The sequence below is a fragment of the Octopus bimaculoides genome, chromosome 17, assembly GCF_001194135.2.
Source record: "Octopus bimaculoides isolate UCB-OBI-ISO-001 chromosome 17, ASM119413v2, whole genome shotgun sequence".
NCBI lineage: Eukaryota > Metazoa > Mollusca > Cephalopoda > Octopoda > Octopodidae > Octopus > Octopus bimaculoides.
In genome coordinates, this window is record NC_068997.1 from 28,330,053 (window position 1) to 28,349,656 (window position 19,604).

The 19,604-nt window shown below is 34.3% G+C and overlaps 1 protein-coding gene across 1 annotated transcript; it reads right to left on the bottom strand.

Annotated features, from left to right (window-relative positions):
- Positions 1–6: 6 nt before the first annotated feature.
- On the bottom strand, positions 7–19,244 carry LOC106870693 (metal cation symporter ZIP14). Its single transcript, XM_014916855.2, has 8 exons — positions 17,501–19,244; positions 9,717–9,972; positions 9,436–9,605; positions 7,961–8,131; positions 6,864–7,005; positions 6,330–6,671; positions 5,526–5,713; positions 7–4,181 (listed from the first exon to the last, which is right to left on the bottom strand). Exons 1-8 carry the CDS (start codon positions 18,059–18,061, stop codon positions 4,038–4,040), a joined length of 1,974 nt encoding a protein of 657 aa, XP_014772341.1. The 5' UTR covers positions 18,062–19,244; the 3' UTR covers positions 7–4,037.
- Between the last annotated feature and the right edge of the window lie 360 nt (positions 19,245–19,604).

Genomic DNA, 19,604 nt, shown 5'->3' on the forward strand with positions numbered 1-19,604 from the left:
AGAAAAGACTGGAAAAGTAACATTTCTTAACGCACACACACACACACACACACACATCAATAGTTGACAAGGAGCCATGAACCTACACCATATCTCTCTTAACAGCAAAACCTGAAGGGAAGAAAATTACAATGATTTTAACTGAATTCTAGTCTAGAATAATGAACAAATTAATACAAGAGTAAAATAAAAAAAAAAAAAAGCTTATCTAATTTTAGTGTCGTTAGAAATAGATTAAATAGGATTCCTTTTTTTAGAAACATAAAATCTGCAAACAACAAATAAGTCTTCTTAAATTAAAAAAAATGTTAAGCAGTGTGAAGTTAAGACAATCTTAGAATTTCTGTATGACTTGTGAAAATAAAAACATTCACCACATTTGCGAATGAATGTTGTTCTTTAAAGGAAGAGTAACGTGGATAGAAGCTTATGTTAGAGGAGCAGAATTTAATTTAAAAAATAATAAAATACACAATTTGTTTAAACATAATTATATATAAATGTCCTTTAAAATATTTTACAACACTTTAAAAACAAAATATATATTTTTTTATTACAGTTTATTGGAGCATTGTTATAATTTTGGTTTATTTATTCATTTTTTTTTTTTTATAAGCATCAATTTTATGAAGAAAAGAGAGTTCTTTGAGAACAAGAAGGACTGATAAAAGAATCATAATTAACTGCTTGATTTAGGTTTGATATATGCAGAAAAGTATTATCATGTCCTTATTAGTAGAAAAATAAAGTATACATTCTTATGAAATGTGTACTGAGCAGAATCATTTAACATGCACATATAACATATATTAGCTTGCCTGAGTACTTAACAGCAACTAATAAAATTATATATATATATAAATTTATATATATATATATATATATATATATGATGATGCACACATCCACATATATGTGTGCTTAAGAAGGCCAAATATGCTTCACTTTATAACCACCATTCATGTTTGAGGTTGTAGACGGCATTTAAGAAAAATTGCTGTCTGACAATAAGAGTTTACTCAAACACTGGCTATCGAACACAAAGTGTGTCTTCTCTCTGTCTCTTCTTCTGCTTTTGCCCTCCTTCTTGGAATTTAATTTTACCATCCTCACCTCAACCCATACAACAGTTTCTCTCCACTTTTCCCCAGCCATACATACTCAGTTTTTCTCTCCTGGATTCTGTACTAAACACATTCGCTGAATCTTGTCCCTGCACTAATATTACATACCAGTGGGGCTACCTCTCTGCTCGAGCTTTTCCGATTCCTCTCCCTGCACTAGAACTATATACCTCTGGAATTCTCTCTCTGCTTAAATTATCCCTCAACCTGAATGCTAAATGTACAGATACCACCAGCCTGTCTTTCATCCTGAGACAGTCTATAACTACTATAGGTACTCATCTTGCTTTTTATATTAATAATAAAACTTGCAACTATAATTAGATGTACAGATATATACACATATATACATACACATCATAATAGTAGTAGTACTAATAAAAAACATTGTTTCTTAGAGGCACAAAGCCACAAATTTTAAGGGAAGGGGTTACTTGACTAAACTGATTCCAGTATTTGTCTGGTATTTTATTTAATCAAACCTGGAAAGACGAAAAGCAAAGTCAAACAAAGAATATAAATGAACCTAATACAGAACATTTTTGTTTGCTGCCCAACCAAATTTATCATCTGCTGTCTTTAAAAACATTAATAATAATATAAACATCTAAACATCTACCTGTAAATAGCCTTTTAAACTACGAAAAAAATAAAACCAACAAAACAAATTAACTTTGTTTTATCTCCAAGCTGACTCAAAAGGAATGCCTGATCTCAAGTTAATAAACTCTTATTTGTACATTAGAATGATAATTTTCCCTGTCAACACAAACATCATGTATTCCAAAACGTTGATGGTAGTGTGTTGTAATTTAAAGCTATTCTAAAACAATCCCTTAAAATATGGTTTTCTAACTTTCGGCACTAAAACCAAATTATTGTTGATGAAAGGGTACGATATTTAGTTTAATATCCTTGACCAGCATTACTGCCCCTTATTTCTTTAAAATAAAAGGTCTCCTTTTCATATTACCAGCATCGTCAATGTAGGTTTAATATGAAAATTAATGTCACCAGTTATTCATTATTAACGTTTAAATTGTGCTTTCATACTTTTCATGGGCAATAAAAAAACAAATAATTTATACATACATGTATACACACAAACATACATGTTTATATTTCTGAAGAAATGTCCCTGGTGGTAAGAGAATCTATATCTTCTAGGAGACATAGGTTTGATGCCAACCAGTTACTCTCTCACAGTCATTTGTGTTTGTATCCACACTTAATTGGTAAAATAAACATTATTTGTTCAGTCCCAGATAAATCCTTAAAAGAAAAAAAAAAAAAGAAAGAAAGAAGACCAATACACTCACATACACAAATATATACATACATTTCTGCTATGGCAAGAAACCAGAGAAATGTGTTAAGACGAATGTGACTATATCTGTATTTAAAACATATTTGTTTAATAATAATGTCTAATTCTAAGTCATTATTTAAAGCAAAAAAAAAAAAAAAAATTTTTTAAAGTGAAAACCAAAATCTAGTTCTCTGTCAGACATTGATAAAAACAAAGCAGACAATGGAGACCATCTGGATTCTTGAGTTTTCCGTCCTTCGTTGCTCGTTCAACTTATAAAACCAGCATTGTATGAAGCTTATAATGCCCTGCAGCAGGTAAATGCAAACCAAAGACAATGTTGCTTTGCAGGTACCAAAGTAGCATAATTACTGTCTGGAAATCTCTCTTCATTGAACTCATTTACTCAATATCAGTTTGAGAAAAGAAAAAAAAAAAAAAGAATCTTTCTGCTCACAAAAAAAAAAGAAAGAAGGAAAGAAAGAAAAAGTATAGAGTTACATGAATATAAAAAAGGTGGAGAATTTCATGACTATAGTATGTTGGGATGTGAAATAAGTTATCACAAATGAAGTTGACTAGTTATAAAGAAAACCCTCAAAGACACAGAAAAAAAAAAAAAAAAGAAAGCTTTGGATATCTTGCACTCGGGGACGGGATCCCAAACTAATAATTAATGGATTAAAAACAAAAGTATTGAGCTAATAAATAAAACATCATTTCATAGAATTGTATAACTAATGATATTTTCTAGTTAAAAGTTTTATAATAGATAACAGAACGCTTAAAAATTATTTGGAAAAATAAGTCATGAAGTGTCATTGGGTATTTTTCTGTTAAACCAACATGATGAACAGAATTTTAGTAAATCTTTGGTCCATTCCCAATCTCTTCTAATGAACAGCTTGCAGAAACATTTTTAAAATGTAAGTAAAAATCATAATATTACTGATGATGATGATGGTTGTTGTGATTGATGGTGGTGATGATGATATCAGCAGAAGCATGTATTTAGTGACAAATGATTTTAGTAAATGAGATAAAGAGAGGATGTGAGATTGAGGTAATTAAATTAGAAAAGCTGGTAATTCTGAGAAAAAGAAATTTTGTTTTCAACCCAGCATAACAAGCATGGAATGGAAAACAAAATCCATCGTATTGTTTACATGAATTAGGTATGTTTGTGGAGATGGGATAAAAAAAAAAAAAAACATTCATACTCTAATAAGCCAAAAGACCACATCACCAGAATGAGAATATTTAAAATAATCTAATGAGAAGCAAGTATAGAACCAGGATAAAAATATTAAAATCTCATTTAACAAGCAAGAGAAAAGAGAGAAAGGAGGGTTCAAGACAGGGTCCACTCTCTCTCATATTTGCTTTGATCTGTAGGTTATGTTGTTGCATGCCAAACAGCACAAAGAGAATATTTCAATGCTGATGCACTTTAAATAACAGCATTTCTCCATCACCTCAAAGAGGGGAATTTAGCACCGGCATTTCTAATATCAAGGAACCGAAGAAGTGGGTGTTGAGGGGGGGAGATGTAGAACGGTCAAAGAGACAGGTTTTTAGAGAGTAGAGAGGAAATAAGAAATAGCTTAGAATGCATTGATTAGATCGTGTTCATAATATGCAATCAACCACATAATGCCAGAACCAAACAGCAATCCTAAACATTGGATGAACAAATGTAGAAAAGGATGCTCTCCTTCCCGAGTTTCAACAGAAGAAATTTCAGGCAACTGCAATTAAAATAAAGAAAAATAAGTGTAAGAAACAATAAAGATGAAAATGATGTCAAAATAGGTTAAGAGAACAAAACTGAAAATTTAGACAATGTAGAAGAATGTGAATAATATAACTAAGGGAGACAGACAACTCCAGTGAAATTGGAGTTGTCTTCCTTCGCATCAAGTAAATTACAGTGGATTATTATTATTAGGTTGGTGCATAATTATTGTGGATTTTTTTTTTCAATAAATTTTATTCAACAAAAACAATAGCAACATTTAATAAAAACATCTTTAAATGATTATTCTGACCGTCTGTCAAGCAAATGCGAAGCAGTAATTGAAGTAGATGGTAAATATGCTCCGGAATAATCATTTAAACACGTTTTTGGCACATGCTGGTGGCACATAAAAAGCACCCACTACACTCTTGGTGTAGTGTCGAAACATTGCCAGATCAGATTGGAGCCTGGTGTGGACTCCTGGTTTGCCAGTCCCCAGTCAAACCGTCCAACCCATGCCAGCGTGAAAAACGGACGCTAAACGATGATGATGATGATAAGGAAAAAAAGATCTAGCCAAGGATAAACTAAATACAGCACTGAAAGCCAATGGAATATTTGTAAATGTGTAATGTTGTTGCAATTTACAACAGTGAATGATATTACACTGCAAATATAAAACTAGGTGAACTCAGCCATTAAGATTTAACCTTTTAGCAATCAGATTATAGTCAAATGTAATTCTTATTCTCATTGATTCAAATTAATCCTGCATTATCTAACAGGTTTCAGATTTCAATGTGATTCTTTTAGAATGACATTGTGAGGTAGGAGCAGTTGGCTGGATCTGGCCAGTTTGAACATAAAACAAAGACTATTTGGGCTTGATATGCCCAGTTTAACCCTTTCGTTACCAACCCGGCTGAGACTGATCTGGCTCTGAGTACAAATGTCTTGTTTTCAAAAGTTCTGAATTAAAATCTTCCACCAAACCTTAGTCACAATTTATGTTCCTAACATAAGCTGAACGATAACTGAGTTATTTTACTAAATTCTGTGTTATATTTAAAGTAATTGAAAGAAACACAGAGCATCTCAAGAGAAATATGGTAACAAAAGGGTTAAAATATATAATAGAGAAACAATTCTGTAGTGCTGAAGAGTTAAATCTGCTGTTCATAGCTGTGATACAATTGGGGAAAATGTGAACTTATAGCTTCTCATATCATTGTCCAGTAATGCATCAAATCAACCATTTGTGTTCTAATCTAATATAGTTTCTCACCTTACATAAGAGGGTAAAAACAAAGGTTGAAAAAAAATATTGAAATGAACTTTAAATAAATGTACTTACCATGTCAACTAAAGCAATATAAAGAAACATGCCTCCGACAGCTGCAAAAATCCAAACTGTGACTGAATTTATATTACCAAGTAACACTCCAATTATCATTCCAAAAAGGCAGAGCACAGAAGAAATAATGTTGTAGGTTATGGCTTTACGAAGACTCATGCCAGCCCTCAGTAATACTGCAAAATCTCCTGCAAAACAGTAGACAGCATTAAGTTTAATAGATTACATAATCTTAATCTTTTAAAAATGAATTTGACTATGATTACAAAATTAGAGTTCTAGAGTACTGGGTATCGACCAAAAGACAGTTCTATATTTAAGAGATGAGGAATTATGTACATTATTTACATTTGACGGATATTTGTCCTCATCTTGTTTGCAGGCATTCAAACAACCTAATTAGTAAAATGAAGTCTTAGCGAATGAAAAATAATTAAACTTAGATTTCTTAACTTAAAGTGACACTACATTAATAAGATAATCTTATCTTTCGGGTATTTTCATTATTTCGATATAGTGATAGTTTAAATGCTTGAACAGTAAATGTTCAATTGTCAAGAAATAATGGGAAAGGAACAGTCCTAGCAGCACAGAGGTTTACAAAACTCATGGGAAAAGTATTGTAGGAACAAATGGAAAGAAATTGCCATTGCATATAAGAAAAGAAACACATCAAAAACTGTTTCGTTTTGTACCTGACTTGGACACTCAATAACAATGGAGGATCCAGAGTACTTGTAAGACTAACACATTAAATATTTGTGTGCAAATATATAAGATATCAAAACCGGAAGTGGTACAAACCTATTTCATGAGGTAGTTCATGACAAAGTACAGCTATGGCTGTGCTGCATCCTACTGTTGTACTGAAACCAAAAGCAGCCCCAATTGCTAGACCGTCACACAAGTTATGGATACCATCACCAATAACAACAATCCAAGCCATTGCAGGAATATTGTGGCCATCTGCATCAATGCAGGGGACATGAGAATGGCCATGTTGCTGGTAAAAATTGGAGGTATTTTGGTTATTCGGACCATGTGATGGGGACATCATTGTTGTGTGTTCTTCATCTGACTGCTGAACCTGCTGTTGGTTACATTCTATCATATCAGCATGGCTATCTTCAGCCAAGTCTTTTAATGCTGCAAATAAAAGAAAAAAGAAAAATAAAATCAACAGACTACAACATATTTTGTCTGATAGATTTTCTTAGAGCATGAAATAAATGGTTTTTGTTTAATGAAAGAAAATATAAATGTAGACAGAGTTAATAAAAAACTTCAGAAAGCAATCATTACTTAATACAATTTATAACTGTAAAAGAGCAAACATACCTCTGTTAGGGTGTACCATCATAACAACATCTTCGCAAGATTGATAGTGTGAACTGCGGCTACGATGAGAGCTTAATTTGTTTCCAATACTAGAGTCTCCTTCTGAAATAGTTGAAACATGGGAGCAGTTTCGCTTCTTCTTCTGAAAGTAAAACAATTCATATTATTTATTTATTTATTTATTTGATTTTTTAAAGGTCTTCAACTCAATTGAATTTTCTAGTTTAAAAATTCTTTAATCAAAACCACTAAAGTTCTTATAGGTTCCTAAAAGGCCAATACCCAGAGCTCTGTTTCCATGGTATTTGTTTCTACTCTAGGCACAAGGCCCGAAATTTTGGGGGAAGGGGCCAGTCGATTAGATCGACCCCAGTAAGCAACTGGTACTTAATTTATTGACCCTGAAAGGATGAAAGGCAAAATCGACCTCGATGGAATTGCACTCAGAACGTAAAGACAAACAAAATACCGTTAAGTATTTCACCCGGCATGCTAACATTTCTGCCAGCTTGCTGCCTTCCTTGGTATCAAACACATAAAGGTATTTGCCAAACTAGTATGATTATTGCAGATGATTTTCAGAGATATGCATTTTAATCCTCAAATTAGGTGAACAGAAGTAGATAAGAAGCCCACTACACGCTGACAGTTCACCATAGAGGCTACCAACTTCATCTTGTAAAATATTCTGTTGCAGAAATGGTGACAAATGCAAAGCAGATGGTTACAGTTGCATGTTCCACAAAAAATAAATTAAGAGAACAAACAATTTAATAGAGATTCAGTAAATATAATGCTAATGTTAGTTTGTGTGTGTGCATGTAGATATATATATATATATATACACACACACACACACATATAAATAGCTAAAACACTGCCAGCCATTCCTACCACCCCACTCCCCATAGCCAATCTTTTCACAAGCATCTTACACTGTATCAAATGTCACAATGGACAGTGTAGATGTATAGAAAGTAAAAAGATGTGATAATAGACATACTACACAAACTAACAGGAAAATGTCGAGAAAGTGGAGTTTTTGCAAACATATAGATTTGTAAATACACAGAAATGAGAAAGGAGGACACATTTACCTTATTTCTTTTTTCAGTACGCATTAATGTAACAATTGTCATAACTCTTTCCATAATGAAAAAAACAACAATTCCAAGCAATCCAACCATTCCTTTTAAAATGGAACTTCTATCATGAGGAACAGAATGAGATTCTTCACACTGACTGTGATTGTGGTTATTTACTAAAGCCTGAATAGATTTTAAAAAAAACGTAAATTATCATGAGTATGAACATAAAATGATAATGAGAACAAATGGACATAAATAGAAATACACAATGCCCACCAAGTCTCTAAAATTCCCTTGTTAGTTTTTTTTCTAATCTGTTTATAAACAGAGATTTGGCATGAGAGTAGAGAGCAGTGTTCTTAAATCAACACAAAAGAGTGAAGGGAGTGACAAATTTTCTTTCTTTGACATACTATGCTTTAATTACGATGGAATGTCAAAAGTATATTTGCCTTGGGTGCTGAGAACCCTTGCCACATCACTGATTTATACTGAATTCAAACATATTCTTATTTTGTGAAAAGTGAACAGTTAAGCCAACCCCCCCCCCCAGGAACTGTCATCAACAGGTAATTAAATAGTTATGGGATGGATGAAAATACAAGGTTCATCATCATCATCATCTAATGTCCATTTTCCAAACTGGTATGTGTTGGATGGCTTGACAGGAATTGGTAAGGCCAGGAGCCACACCAGGTTCCATTATCTGTTTTGGCTTGGTTTCTACAACTGGACACCCTTCCTAATGCCAATCATTTTACAGAGTGCTTTTTACATGGCACCAGCACCAGTGCTTTTTATGTGGCACCAGCACCAATGCTTTTCATGTGGCAACAGCACCAGTACTTCTTATATAGCACCAAAGCCTTTTAAGTTTGAATGTTCATATCTGAATAGGTTCTTCTCAAGAAGAACAGATCATTGCTTTTCACAAATGTTGTCATCATCAACACCATCAATTAATTACCTGACACTGTAGCATCTTTACAGTAAGGCTGTGTAAAAAGCCTAAAGTATGCTTACTGCTTGCTAGAAATGACAAGATTTCTTGTGGAAGGAAAGATATGCCTTATCTTTTAGCATGAAGCATATAAAAATTTAATCACCATCTTCAGACCATGCAAAATGGTTGTCATAAACACCCAACTCTAACAGGATTAAAAAAAAGATTAGAATAATTCAAAAATCAGTAAATAAAATAATGCTGATGGTGCTTCATGATCTGCACAAAAATGCATACATTTATATATATTTACAAGAATTATTGTCCCACGAGCAGTTCATGACCACTTCATATACATTTTATGTTTGTATGGTCAAGATGAATTTCACTGGACAATTTAGATTTGCTTCAAGACAAACAGTAGCTATTAAAAACTAACCTAATAGAAAAATTTTGAAAACATTAATCCTTGATTTTTCTCTAACATATTAGAAACAATTAAAGCAATTAAATAACAATGAGAGACTAGAGTTATACATACATGAGGTAGTAAGTGAAGAAGTGCATCACCGGAGAGTGCTCCAATAGCTACTGCTACCAACCACTGAAGCAGATGGTTATAAAACACTCTCTGCATAAACGGAATTAAACAAACACCAAATAACCCAACAGAGCTGATACCAAGAACTGCTAAGAAACTCCACAGCCAAACTGAAATAAAAAACAAAACAAAACAAAAGTTGAAACAATTACATGTATGAAAATTAATCAATGTGTCACTAATTGTATCAAATATTGAAATGATATGCGAAAGAGTATTACCTTCATAAGGTATATTGCTAACACTTCGTGTTGGACATGTGTTGTTGTGTTCATGACTAGTAGCATCCGTGTGTCCCGTGTGTTCATGATTATGGTCATCGTGGTGTTGATGTTGATGATTGTGTTCACTATGGTTACAGACTTTGCTATCAAGCTGCTGAAGTAAAGCTGGGCATAGACTGATAAACTGTTCTGAAGTCAATTTATTGGTGTTAGTGAAATGGAAAGTAGACAGATAGTCGGTCAACGACATACACTACAATAAAAAAACAAAAAACAAAAAAAAAAACAACTCAAATTAAATTAGATATCAAAAAGTTTAGAAAGAAATATATAGAAGTAAAATGTGAAAAGAGAAAATGAACGAAGGGAAACAATTAAAAAAAAATCACCATCCTCACCAAAAGTGATTATCTCTCTTGAATATTTGGTAGCTTTTTAAATATTGCCTGCACTCTTGTCCTTACCAGTCGTGGCTAGTGTATAGGAACTGCAGCTTTCCACTCGATATTATCGATAACGTTCAATACAACAAGTCCTTTTTTCTTTAATGCTTTCTTTAAACTTGTACATTATATAATCCTTAAGCTTAATGTCAGTAGCCATCCCCTAGTTTATGAAAAAATACAAAAATCCTTGTATAGAACTATGCACTTCACAGTTCCAGCAACGCGGTGTTTGGCTGTTGTGTGCACGCTCACATGTCCAAGATAGGAAGCTTCATACTAGGGACAGAGAGTACTGCATGAATGACAGTGCCAGGTGAAAGGTAGTGTTTCTTTTTGACTGTGTGTGTGTTTATATTCTTGTCAAGTGATGGTGGGGGGACAAACACAGACACACACACACAGACATATATATAACAGGCTTCTTTCAGTTTCCATAGACTCACGGAGGCAATGTGACCGATGTCTGTGGCGCAAAGCTGGCATGTGAAAAGCACCCTTTGGGTGTTGGGCCTCATGGAGGCAACTGGCACCTGTGCAGGTGGTACATAACAGCACACATTACATTCTTAGAGTGGTTGGTGTTAGGAAGGGCATCCAGCTGTAGAAACCATGCCAAGTCAGACTGGAGTCTGGTGCAACCACTTGGTTTACCAGCCCTAGTCAAACTGTCCAACCCATGCTAGCATGGACAACAGATGTTGAAAGATAATGATGATGATGATAATGATTGAAGGTTTTGGTCAGTCCGAGGCCATAGAAGAAGATATTTGCCCAAGGTGGGACATAAACAAACCAACACCAGTTATCAAGCAGTGTGGAGGGGTAAGAAATAGAGACACAGTTTCTATACATCAAATTCTCTCACAAGATCAGGGCTATGGTAGAAGACTCTTGCCCAAGGTACTGTGCAATGAGACAACCTGGAATCAGCCAGATTCCCAATGTGATATCCCTTCCCACCAAAATGATATTTCTTCATACATATATGCTTGATAATAAGGAAGTTAGGCAATATTTTAAGGTAGTTGACTATTAACCCTTTAGCATTCAGATTACTGTCAAATGTAATGCTTATTTGTCCACATTTTTTTAAAAAATGGATCCTCGGATTTTCTTGCAACTTTGAGATTTCAAAGATGTGATTATTTGTTTTTAGAACAACATTACAGGGTAGGTACAAGAGGCTGGATCTGGCTATTTTAAGCCTAAACCAAATAGATTATTTGGGCCAGATCTGGCCAGTTTAAATGCTAAAGGATTAACCTGGAAGTAACCACAATTTTCCTTCTTTAGTTGCTCCCATTCTGGTTATGTTATCAACAGCAAAACAAAGTTATAATTCCGTTAAAACAATTACTGCATCATCATTATTTTTTCATGTATCAAAGAACATTTGCAAACGAGTCTCCTAATTAATTACTCGATTTTCAGTATTTACTGCTACCTCATCTGATAATCTAACTTGGCTGTTCCTATTAAGCACGTAGTGACAGCGCATAGCTTAATGGCGAAAGTCTCTGGCTTAAACCCTAAAGTCGTGACTTCAATTCCCAGTGACACATTGTGTTCTCGAGCAAGACCCTTTACTTCACGTTGCTCCAGTCCATTCAGCCGGCAATAATGTGTAGTACTTGTATTTCAAAGGGCCAGCCTCGTCATACTCTGTGCCACACCGAATCTCCCCAAACTACATTAAGGGTACACACATAATTTTGTGGGTTGGGGACTCGTCAATTACATTGACCCCAGCACTGAACGTACTCATTTTATCAACTCTGAAAGGATGAATGGCTAAGTCAACCTCGGCAGAATATGAACTCAGAATGCAAAGATGGAGGAAATGCTGTAAAGCATTTTGTCCGACACTAGGTTGATAATAACAAATTCATTATTTTAAAAATTAATTGAATTTGTATAATGTACTTCAAAAGAAATATGGCAACAAATGGTGAGTTTGATTTCTATATAATTGTAGATGTATTATCTACACACATATTTAGAACTTCTTGTTAGACAAATGTTTCATAGGAGAGTATTTTTCTCATATTTTGCAACCTAACTGAAGCACCAGCATGAAAGCAGAAACTTAGCTATTTGATTAGAAAGCCACCTTTTGTGAAAAGCCCTCGAACAATAACTGTTGAGTCCTTTTCAACCACAGAATACATTCCCCCACTACTCAAAGCTATGTGCCAGCAGCTTAGCTGTTTGACATATTTTCCACACATCTGCAATGCCTCCAGCTATGACACTACAACTGTTACCACACGTTGTTAGTTAGTGCTATTGTTATAGGCTTTGCCAATATCCAGATTGCTGTTAATTCAGGGGGAAAAAAACAACAACAACACACTATGGGAATTGTGAGATGAGTCAAAGAGCCAAATAAAATGTCCACTGAACTCAAAATACAATTAATCTGACTAATGTATTACAATGTGGTTTACTCAACACAGACCCAACTAGGGTTTCTCAATAACACTAATAACTAAATGCTGCACAGACTTTTTCTTTTTTTTTTCTCCATGAAGCCAACCTTAAAAGAACATGGACAAATTTCCTCTCTTCAGCCTCTCCTATTTATGGAAACCTTCATCCACATGAAGACAGAAGTAAAGAAATATTTATCAGAACAACACAAATTCATTAATAAAAACAAAGAGAAATTCCTAGATACTGCAACAATAAAAAAAAGAGAGAAGACAGATCAGTAATTAGTGCTTCGTATATCAGCTTAAATCACCTGTCTGCCCCACTCCCTGTATCTTTTAGTTGTTTTAGTCGAGAGACTTCAGCCATGCTGGGGCACCCCCTTCAGGAATTTCAGTCAAATGAATCAACCCTAATATTTAGTAGATTTAAAAAAAAAATATTCTTTGTAAGCCTAGTACTTATTCTATCGGTCTCTTTTGCCAAACAGCTAAGTTATGGAGCTGTAAACACACCAGCACCAGTTGTCAAGTGGTGGTGGGATAAAAACACAAACATACGACAGGCTTCTTTCAGTTTCCATCTACCAAATCCACTCACAAGGCTTTGGTCAGCCCAAGGCTATAGTAGAAGACACTTGCCCAAAATATCATGCAGTGAGATTGAACCTGGAACCATGTGGTTGGGAAGCAAACTTCTTACCACACAGCCACATCTATGCCCATAAAATGATTTCATGAGTGAGTACAGTACACAGTAGTGTACGAATGAATTTTGTTAGTCTGCGTCACTGAATTCCAATGTTCTGAAAGAAAGTTCTAGTTAGATTTATTTGTTGCAGTATATTATACAGTGATGCTCTAACAAATGAAATGGTTCCAAGATTCACTCTCACAGAATATTTTCAGTTTTCCTTCAAATTTGTTTAGAATTATTGATCTCTGAGGATTTGGAATACAGATGAGTGAGATACAAAATTGAATTTCACTGGGAATAGGGTGCAGTTATCTGATATTTATCAGCACATCGACCCAAGAGTTGAAATTCAAAGCCAATACAAAATTTAAATCCAGAATATAGAGGGGTAAAAAGTAAACTAAGAACTTGGTTGCTTCTACCAACTTTCTACCATTATGTTTCATTATTTGACTGAATCTTTTAGTTTTTACTCATTTCAATATTGGACTGTAGCCATGCTGGGACATGACATTGAAGGGCTTATTTAGTCAAACAAATTGAATTCAGAACTGAGTATTTTTTAAAGCCTGTCTGGTACTTATTCTGTTGGTCTCTTATACTGAAGTGCTAAATTATGGAGGCATAAACAAACCAACACCAGTTGTTGAGTAGTGGTGGGGGACAAATGCAAAAGACACACACATATATATATATGTATGTGCGTGTGTGTGTGCATGATGGGTTTCTTTCAGTTTCCGTCTACCAAATCCATTCACAAGGCTTCAGTCAGACCAGGGGTATAATAGAAGACACTCGCCCCAAGGAGTGACAGGCTAGGACTGAACTCAGAGCAATGTGATTGAAAAGCAAGCTTACCATACAGGTATGCTTGCACTATCAAAAGATAAAACGTTGAAAATCTTTAATAATAAATTAGACTTGAAAATATTGTGTGATGGTAAGTCTTTCAATTATTTTAGTTCTTTGAACACCAGCAGGGAGTACAACAAATAATCTAGCACAGCCTAGCCTTCGTGGCACTGAGGTTCAAACAAAACAAACTAAGAAAATATTCAAGTATATACTGCAATGGGGAACTGTACCCACCTGTGATCAAAATTTTAAAAACTGGCAATCTGTTGGTTACAACAAGGATTCCAGTAGATCCAATCAATGGAACAGCCTGCTCATGAAATTTTATATCCAAGTGGTTGAGCACTCTACAAACATGAATACCGTTAATGTTGTTCTCAGGGAGATTCAGCGTAACACAATCTTTTCTACACTAGACACAAGGCCCGAAATTTTTTTAGGGAGAGGGCCAGTCGATAAGATCAACCCCAGTGTGCAACTGGTACTTAATTTATCGACCCGAAAGGATGAAAGGCAAAATCGACCTCGGCAGAATTTGAACTTAGAACGTAAAGCGTGACACAGAATGCGACAAAGTTGGCTCTTTGAAATGCTGAGTGAATTGGAGCAATGTAAAGTGTCTTGCCCAAGAACACAATACACTGCTGGCTATTGAATTTATGGCCTCATAGCCAAATATACTAAACACCAAGCCACACATGGAAATAGACACATAATTTAAGCTGATGCTTGAAACATTAAAACTACTTCAGAAAAGGTTCTCACATTATTATGATGGAAAGTTTTAATTTAAAGAATAAGAAAACAACTTTTCTACAAAAAAACACAATGAAACAGGTATGGTCACTTCGTTATTCAAATGCTATACAACTGATGTAAAGCGTAAATTTTAGATTAAGATCGGTACCTGATGAGTCAATGAGGGGCTTCTACAATGTTACTTACTCTGTTGGAAATAGCAGCCAAATCTCTTAAATTGCATTTCCCAAATTCTTTGCACACAGAAAAAAGGCAAGATGGTCATGGCTGGAATACCTCTGAGCAAAGGCTGATCAGGAGCCAAATATCTGACCTCTTCTAGCATTAATTACAAGATGATAATTTGAATCAGATATTTACTTAAACATTTTCAAAATCTAAATCTGACAGGTTTCATTTGATTAAACTGAATAGAATTTTGAATTCTTATTTGCAGTCACATCACTGAAGACTGTCTCTTTGAGTTAGCTTCTGTCATATTCCAGAGAATAAATAATATCCTTTATTCTTGAACTGCTTTTGTTGTTTAGCCCCAGGTGAGTCTTAACCATGACCAAAACATTTATCTTGCATGGCAAAGTTTACCTAAGACCACATTATCCTGTGTTCTTTAATTAAAGAGCATAATCTGAGAGATATGACTGCTATTTGTTGCATGTTAAGCAACCACATTGAGGTTCCTCAACGGCTCATTCTTTAGGTTCTTGTGGGGGTATAAACAGTGAGATTGTTTTTAGCAGCTCAACCAGTTAACATTGAATACAATAATTAGTTAAATTAGGTGCAAATATTATGAATCCTAAATTTAAACTATTTAGCATTTAAACAGACCATATATTCCACCTATTTTATGTTCAAACTGACAAAATCAGGCCTCTCACACCAACCCTACAATATCATTCTAAAAATTAACAGTTACCATATCAAAATCTCAAAGCTACAAAATAAAGTGCAATTAATTCAAAACAGTGAATAAATAAGCATTGCATTTGACAGAATAACCAGAATGCTTAAGGGTTGTGTTGTAGACTAATCTAGAATTGAATGAGGAAAAGGGGATATATTTAAAAAAAATAAATGCATACAAACTTGAAATCAACAAGTCTTGTTAATTTCTTTCCTTCATATCAGGCTTAACCATAATTGACACACACACACATTTACATTATTGTTATCTCTTAAAATTTGAAAGCATTTGCCAATAATGATGTTTGATTTAGATAAGATAATGTTTTAACATTTAGTGACAGATGCAGGTGGTTTTGTTTCAACAAAACCATTAAAAGCTACTTGTGAAATGTGAAGACAAGAGTTACTTTCGTTGAAACCAAAATAATGTGGGGTTTTGATTAAAAAGACTACTTATATTGCTAAATAGTCAGTTTATAAAGAAACCTATATACACATATATATATAATACTTCTACAGTACCAACTTAATCTTTATTTTAAATTTTATATGGTACAGGGTACTTCAAATCTAAAATTCTCAGAGAAGTATAATATTATAGCAGGAATAAATTAATATTCTGAACATTGGTAAATCATGAGTGTGAGATGTACCCTCATTCTCTTTATGAAATGAGATATTAATCGACTGATGCAAAGTTTCAGACGTAGCATGCAATTTCTTTGTAACAAAAAATCTACTCTCTCAAAGTAAGATTCAGACGGAGAATAAAAAAATAATTCGATGCTGGTTTAACTGAAGAATATTTTTAAAGGTTGAAAAATTATGAATCTGAACAGCTATGCTAGGATCCTCCCCACCATCTCCGAATTGAATGCTAAATGTTATGTGATCAGTTCTGCTTCAAGACATTCAATCTTACACATGCACGATTAAATATGAATGAAAAGGATGCAGGCAACATTCCGTCGGTTGAGGAGACCGAATATCTTTAGCTGATTGATTAGAAATATCTCTGAAGTTATAAAGAACTTGGGATTCGTTCGAAGTAACTTTTTATTGCCTTTTTTTTTTCTTTCTTCTTATTGCTTTCGAGCCAACTGCTGATGGTGTGGACATACATATAATTTTGAGTGTTAGTTTCTTGCTAATCCGAGTTTCGCCTGGAGGTGAACAGACTCTTGTGGCAGGAGACACACACACACACACACATGAATGAGAGAGAAAAAGAGAAATTTAGCTTTTAATCCACTTGAAAGGGTCAGTTCTTGTATTTTAAAGCCATTTGGGGGTTTACAGTATATTGACTGAAGATAATAATGTGGAGGCATTTTTTTTTGTTTATGTCTGTTCGCATGTGTGTGTGTACTATACACACATGTGTTTGTATGCGTATGATATACTGGTGTTAATATATTGTATAGTAATAAAAGGGGGTACTTTATTTGCTTTTAATACATGCATATATGACAAAAATTAAAGTTTGTGTTGCAAAATATTGCCGACTTAGAAGGGAAGAGAGAATAGTGCAAAGTGGTAGCGGAGGAAAAATAACAAGTGAGCGAAGAAGAAAAACAATATATGGAGAGAGAGAGAGTGAAGAGAGGAAAGAAGTGAGTCTGGTTTTATGTACATAGAAGGTTAGTAGTAGAAAATATGTAAAAGTAAGAAAAATGTGAATATTACCGCTGATGATGGACGGTTGTTTTTCCCATTGTTGTTGGAATCAGAAGTTGATATGTGACTAGATACGTGTCTCCTGGAGCGAGCACCTTGAACAGAATTCAGCCCTTCCGTGGAAGCTTTCGAAGAATGAAGAAAAGATGGATTCGAGGGGACAGAAGACTTGGAAGTTGAGGACAACAAATCGGAGACATTCTGGCCAGTTTGAAGGCCGAGGCTGGAAAGTAAGAGTTTCAAACCGTCTAATGTCAAAGTGTCGGCTTCGCCGTATTTGTCAAAAAGAATCTTTATGTAGTGTAAAGTAGTGTTCCTACTATGGGGTAGGGAGATCTGGTGTTCGGATTCGAAATGAAGACTAGTTTTCTCATAAGATGGGGTACTTTTTTGCTTGTAATTATCTTCATGTCTGGCATTATGCGATGATTGTGGTGGCGGTGTCGTATTTGGTGACGGTGGTGGTGGTAAAAGCCGGGTTTTCTCCGATTTACTGGGAGAAGAAGGCGACAGAAGCAAACAGAAGAGAAAACATAAGATGCAATACTTTCCAGTGAATACCGGGCACATTGTCACAGCTTAGTCGTAAAGAAAATGTTCAATGTAAGACAAATTAACACGCTTGGAGAATATTTTTCTTTTTCTTCAACTAACAAATAAAAGACATTAATGAAAAGATAAAAAAAAATGTGTTCAAATTATTTAAATAAAAGAAAAAAAAATGAAACAGATTGAATTTTTTTTCTTCTAAACATCAATTCACATCCTCTCCAAAATTAATTAAACAATCAATTATTATTATTATTAACGTTTTTTTCTTGTTGTTTTTTTTTTGTTTTTTTTTTTCGCAAAATAAAACAAATAGAGAAGTTGGGGAAAATGAAGGTGTGGACTGCAATGTAAATAATGAGATTTTGCTATGTTCTTGCTTGGAATTTTCCAATAAAAAGAAGAAACATGTTCGTTAGAATACTCCGAAATATCAAAACGGGATCGCTGTGCTTAGTTTGTTGCGTTGGATAGGTCCCTATGCTGCAGACAAAATTGAAATGCGGGTATATAGCAAGTTTGTGTATCTATTATATATATTCTCATCATGACCCAAATTATTTACATTTGAAGGTCCCGGTTGAAATTTTTCTAACACATGGCCTTTCACGTTTGTTTTGGGCCGTGCGCAGAGAAGACGTGAAAAAGCAATATGGCGACGGATTCACATTTTCCACTGATTTCACATCCTGGGCCCTCACACGTCACATGGCTCCCTCACATAATCAATACGCAGGTTCGAATTTACTCAGCACACACACCTACCAACGACGATCTTAGAATAATGAAAAAAAAAAAAAAGAACCAAACACCCAGCGCTAACTTAATATTATATCTGTATATAAATATATGGAATCTGTATTATATGAATAGACTTTGTTAAGTAATGAATACATTATTTGTTTTCATTTTTTTTTTAACGTATAAATAAAAAAATAAATTTGTAAACAAATCTGTCACATTTTTTTGGCATTAGCTTGCAGTTGCTGCAGGCAGCTTTTAAGCTCTTACTGCAAGTGTAAATATAACTAATTTTACTTTTCTTATTCCCATAACGGATGTTGTCTAAATCCAGTTAACTTACTTCGGCAGTTAACAACAATAGAATCGTTAAATCAGCTCGACATTACGCGTTCGCGTCTTCATTTTCTTTTTTCGTTGAAGAATCTTAACCAGTTTTTTTTCGGTGCAGTCACACACGCACACACACACACACGCACGCACGCACACACACGTATACATACATACAGACACCATACGTATACACACACACATATGCGCACGCGTACATGCATATACAGCTGTGTATGTGTGTGTACACATACACATAAAACACATGCATACGTAATACTAACGCTTACACACATAATACTGTGTATAATATACACACATACTTGAAAAAATACACAATCACACGCATACATACATAATATACGCACACACACATATACACAGAGAGAGAGAGAGAGAGAGAGAGAAAAAAAAAGTGCATACTGTACGCAATGTATGAGCATATATGTATGTATGTATATATATATATATATATATATATATATATATATAT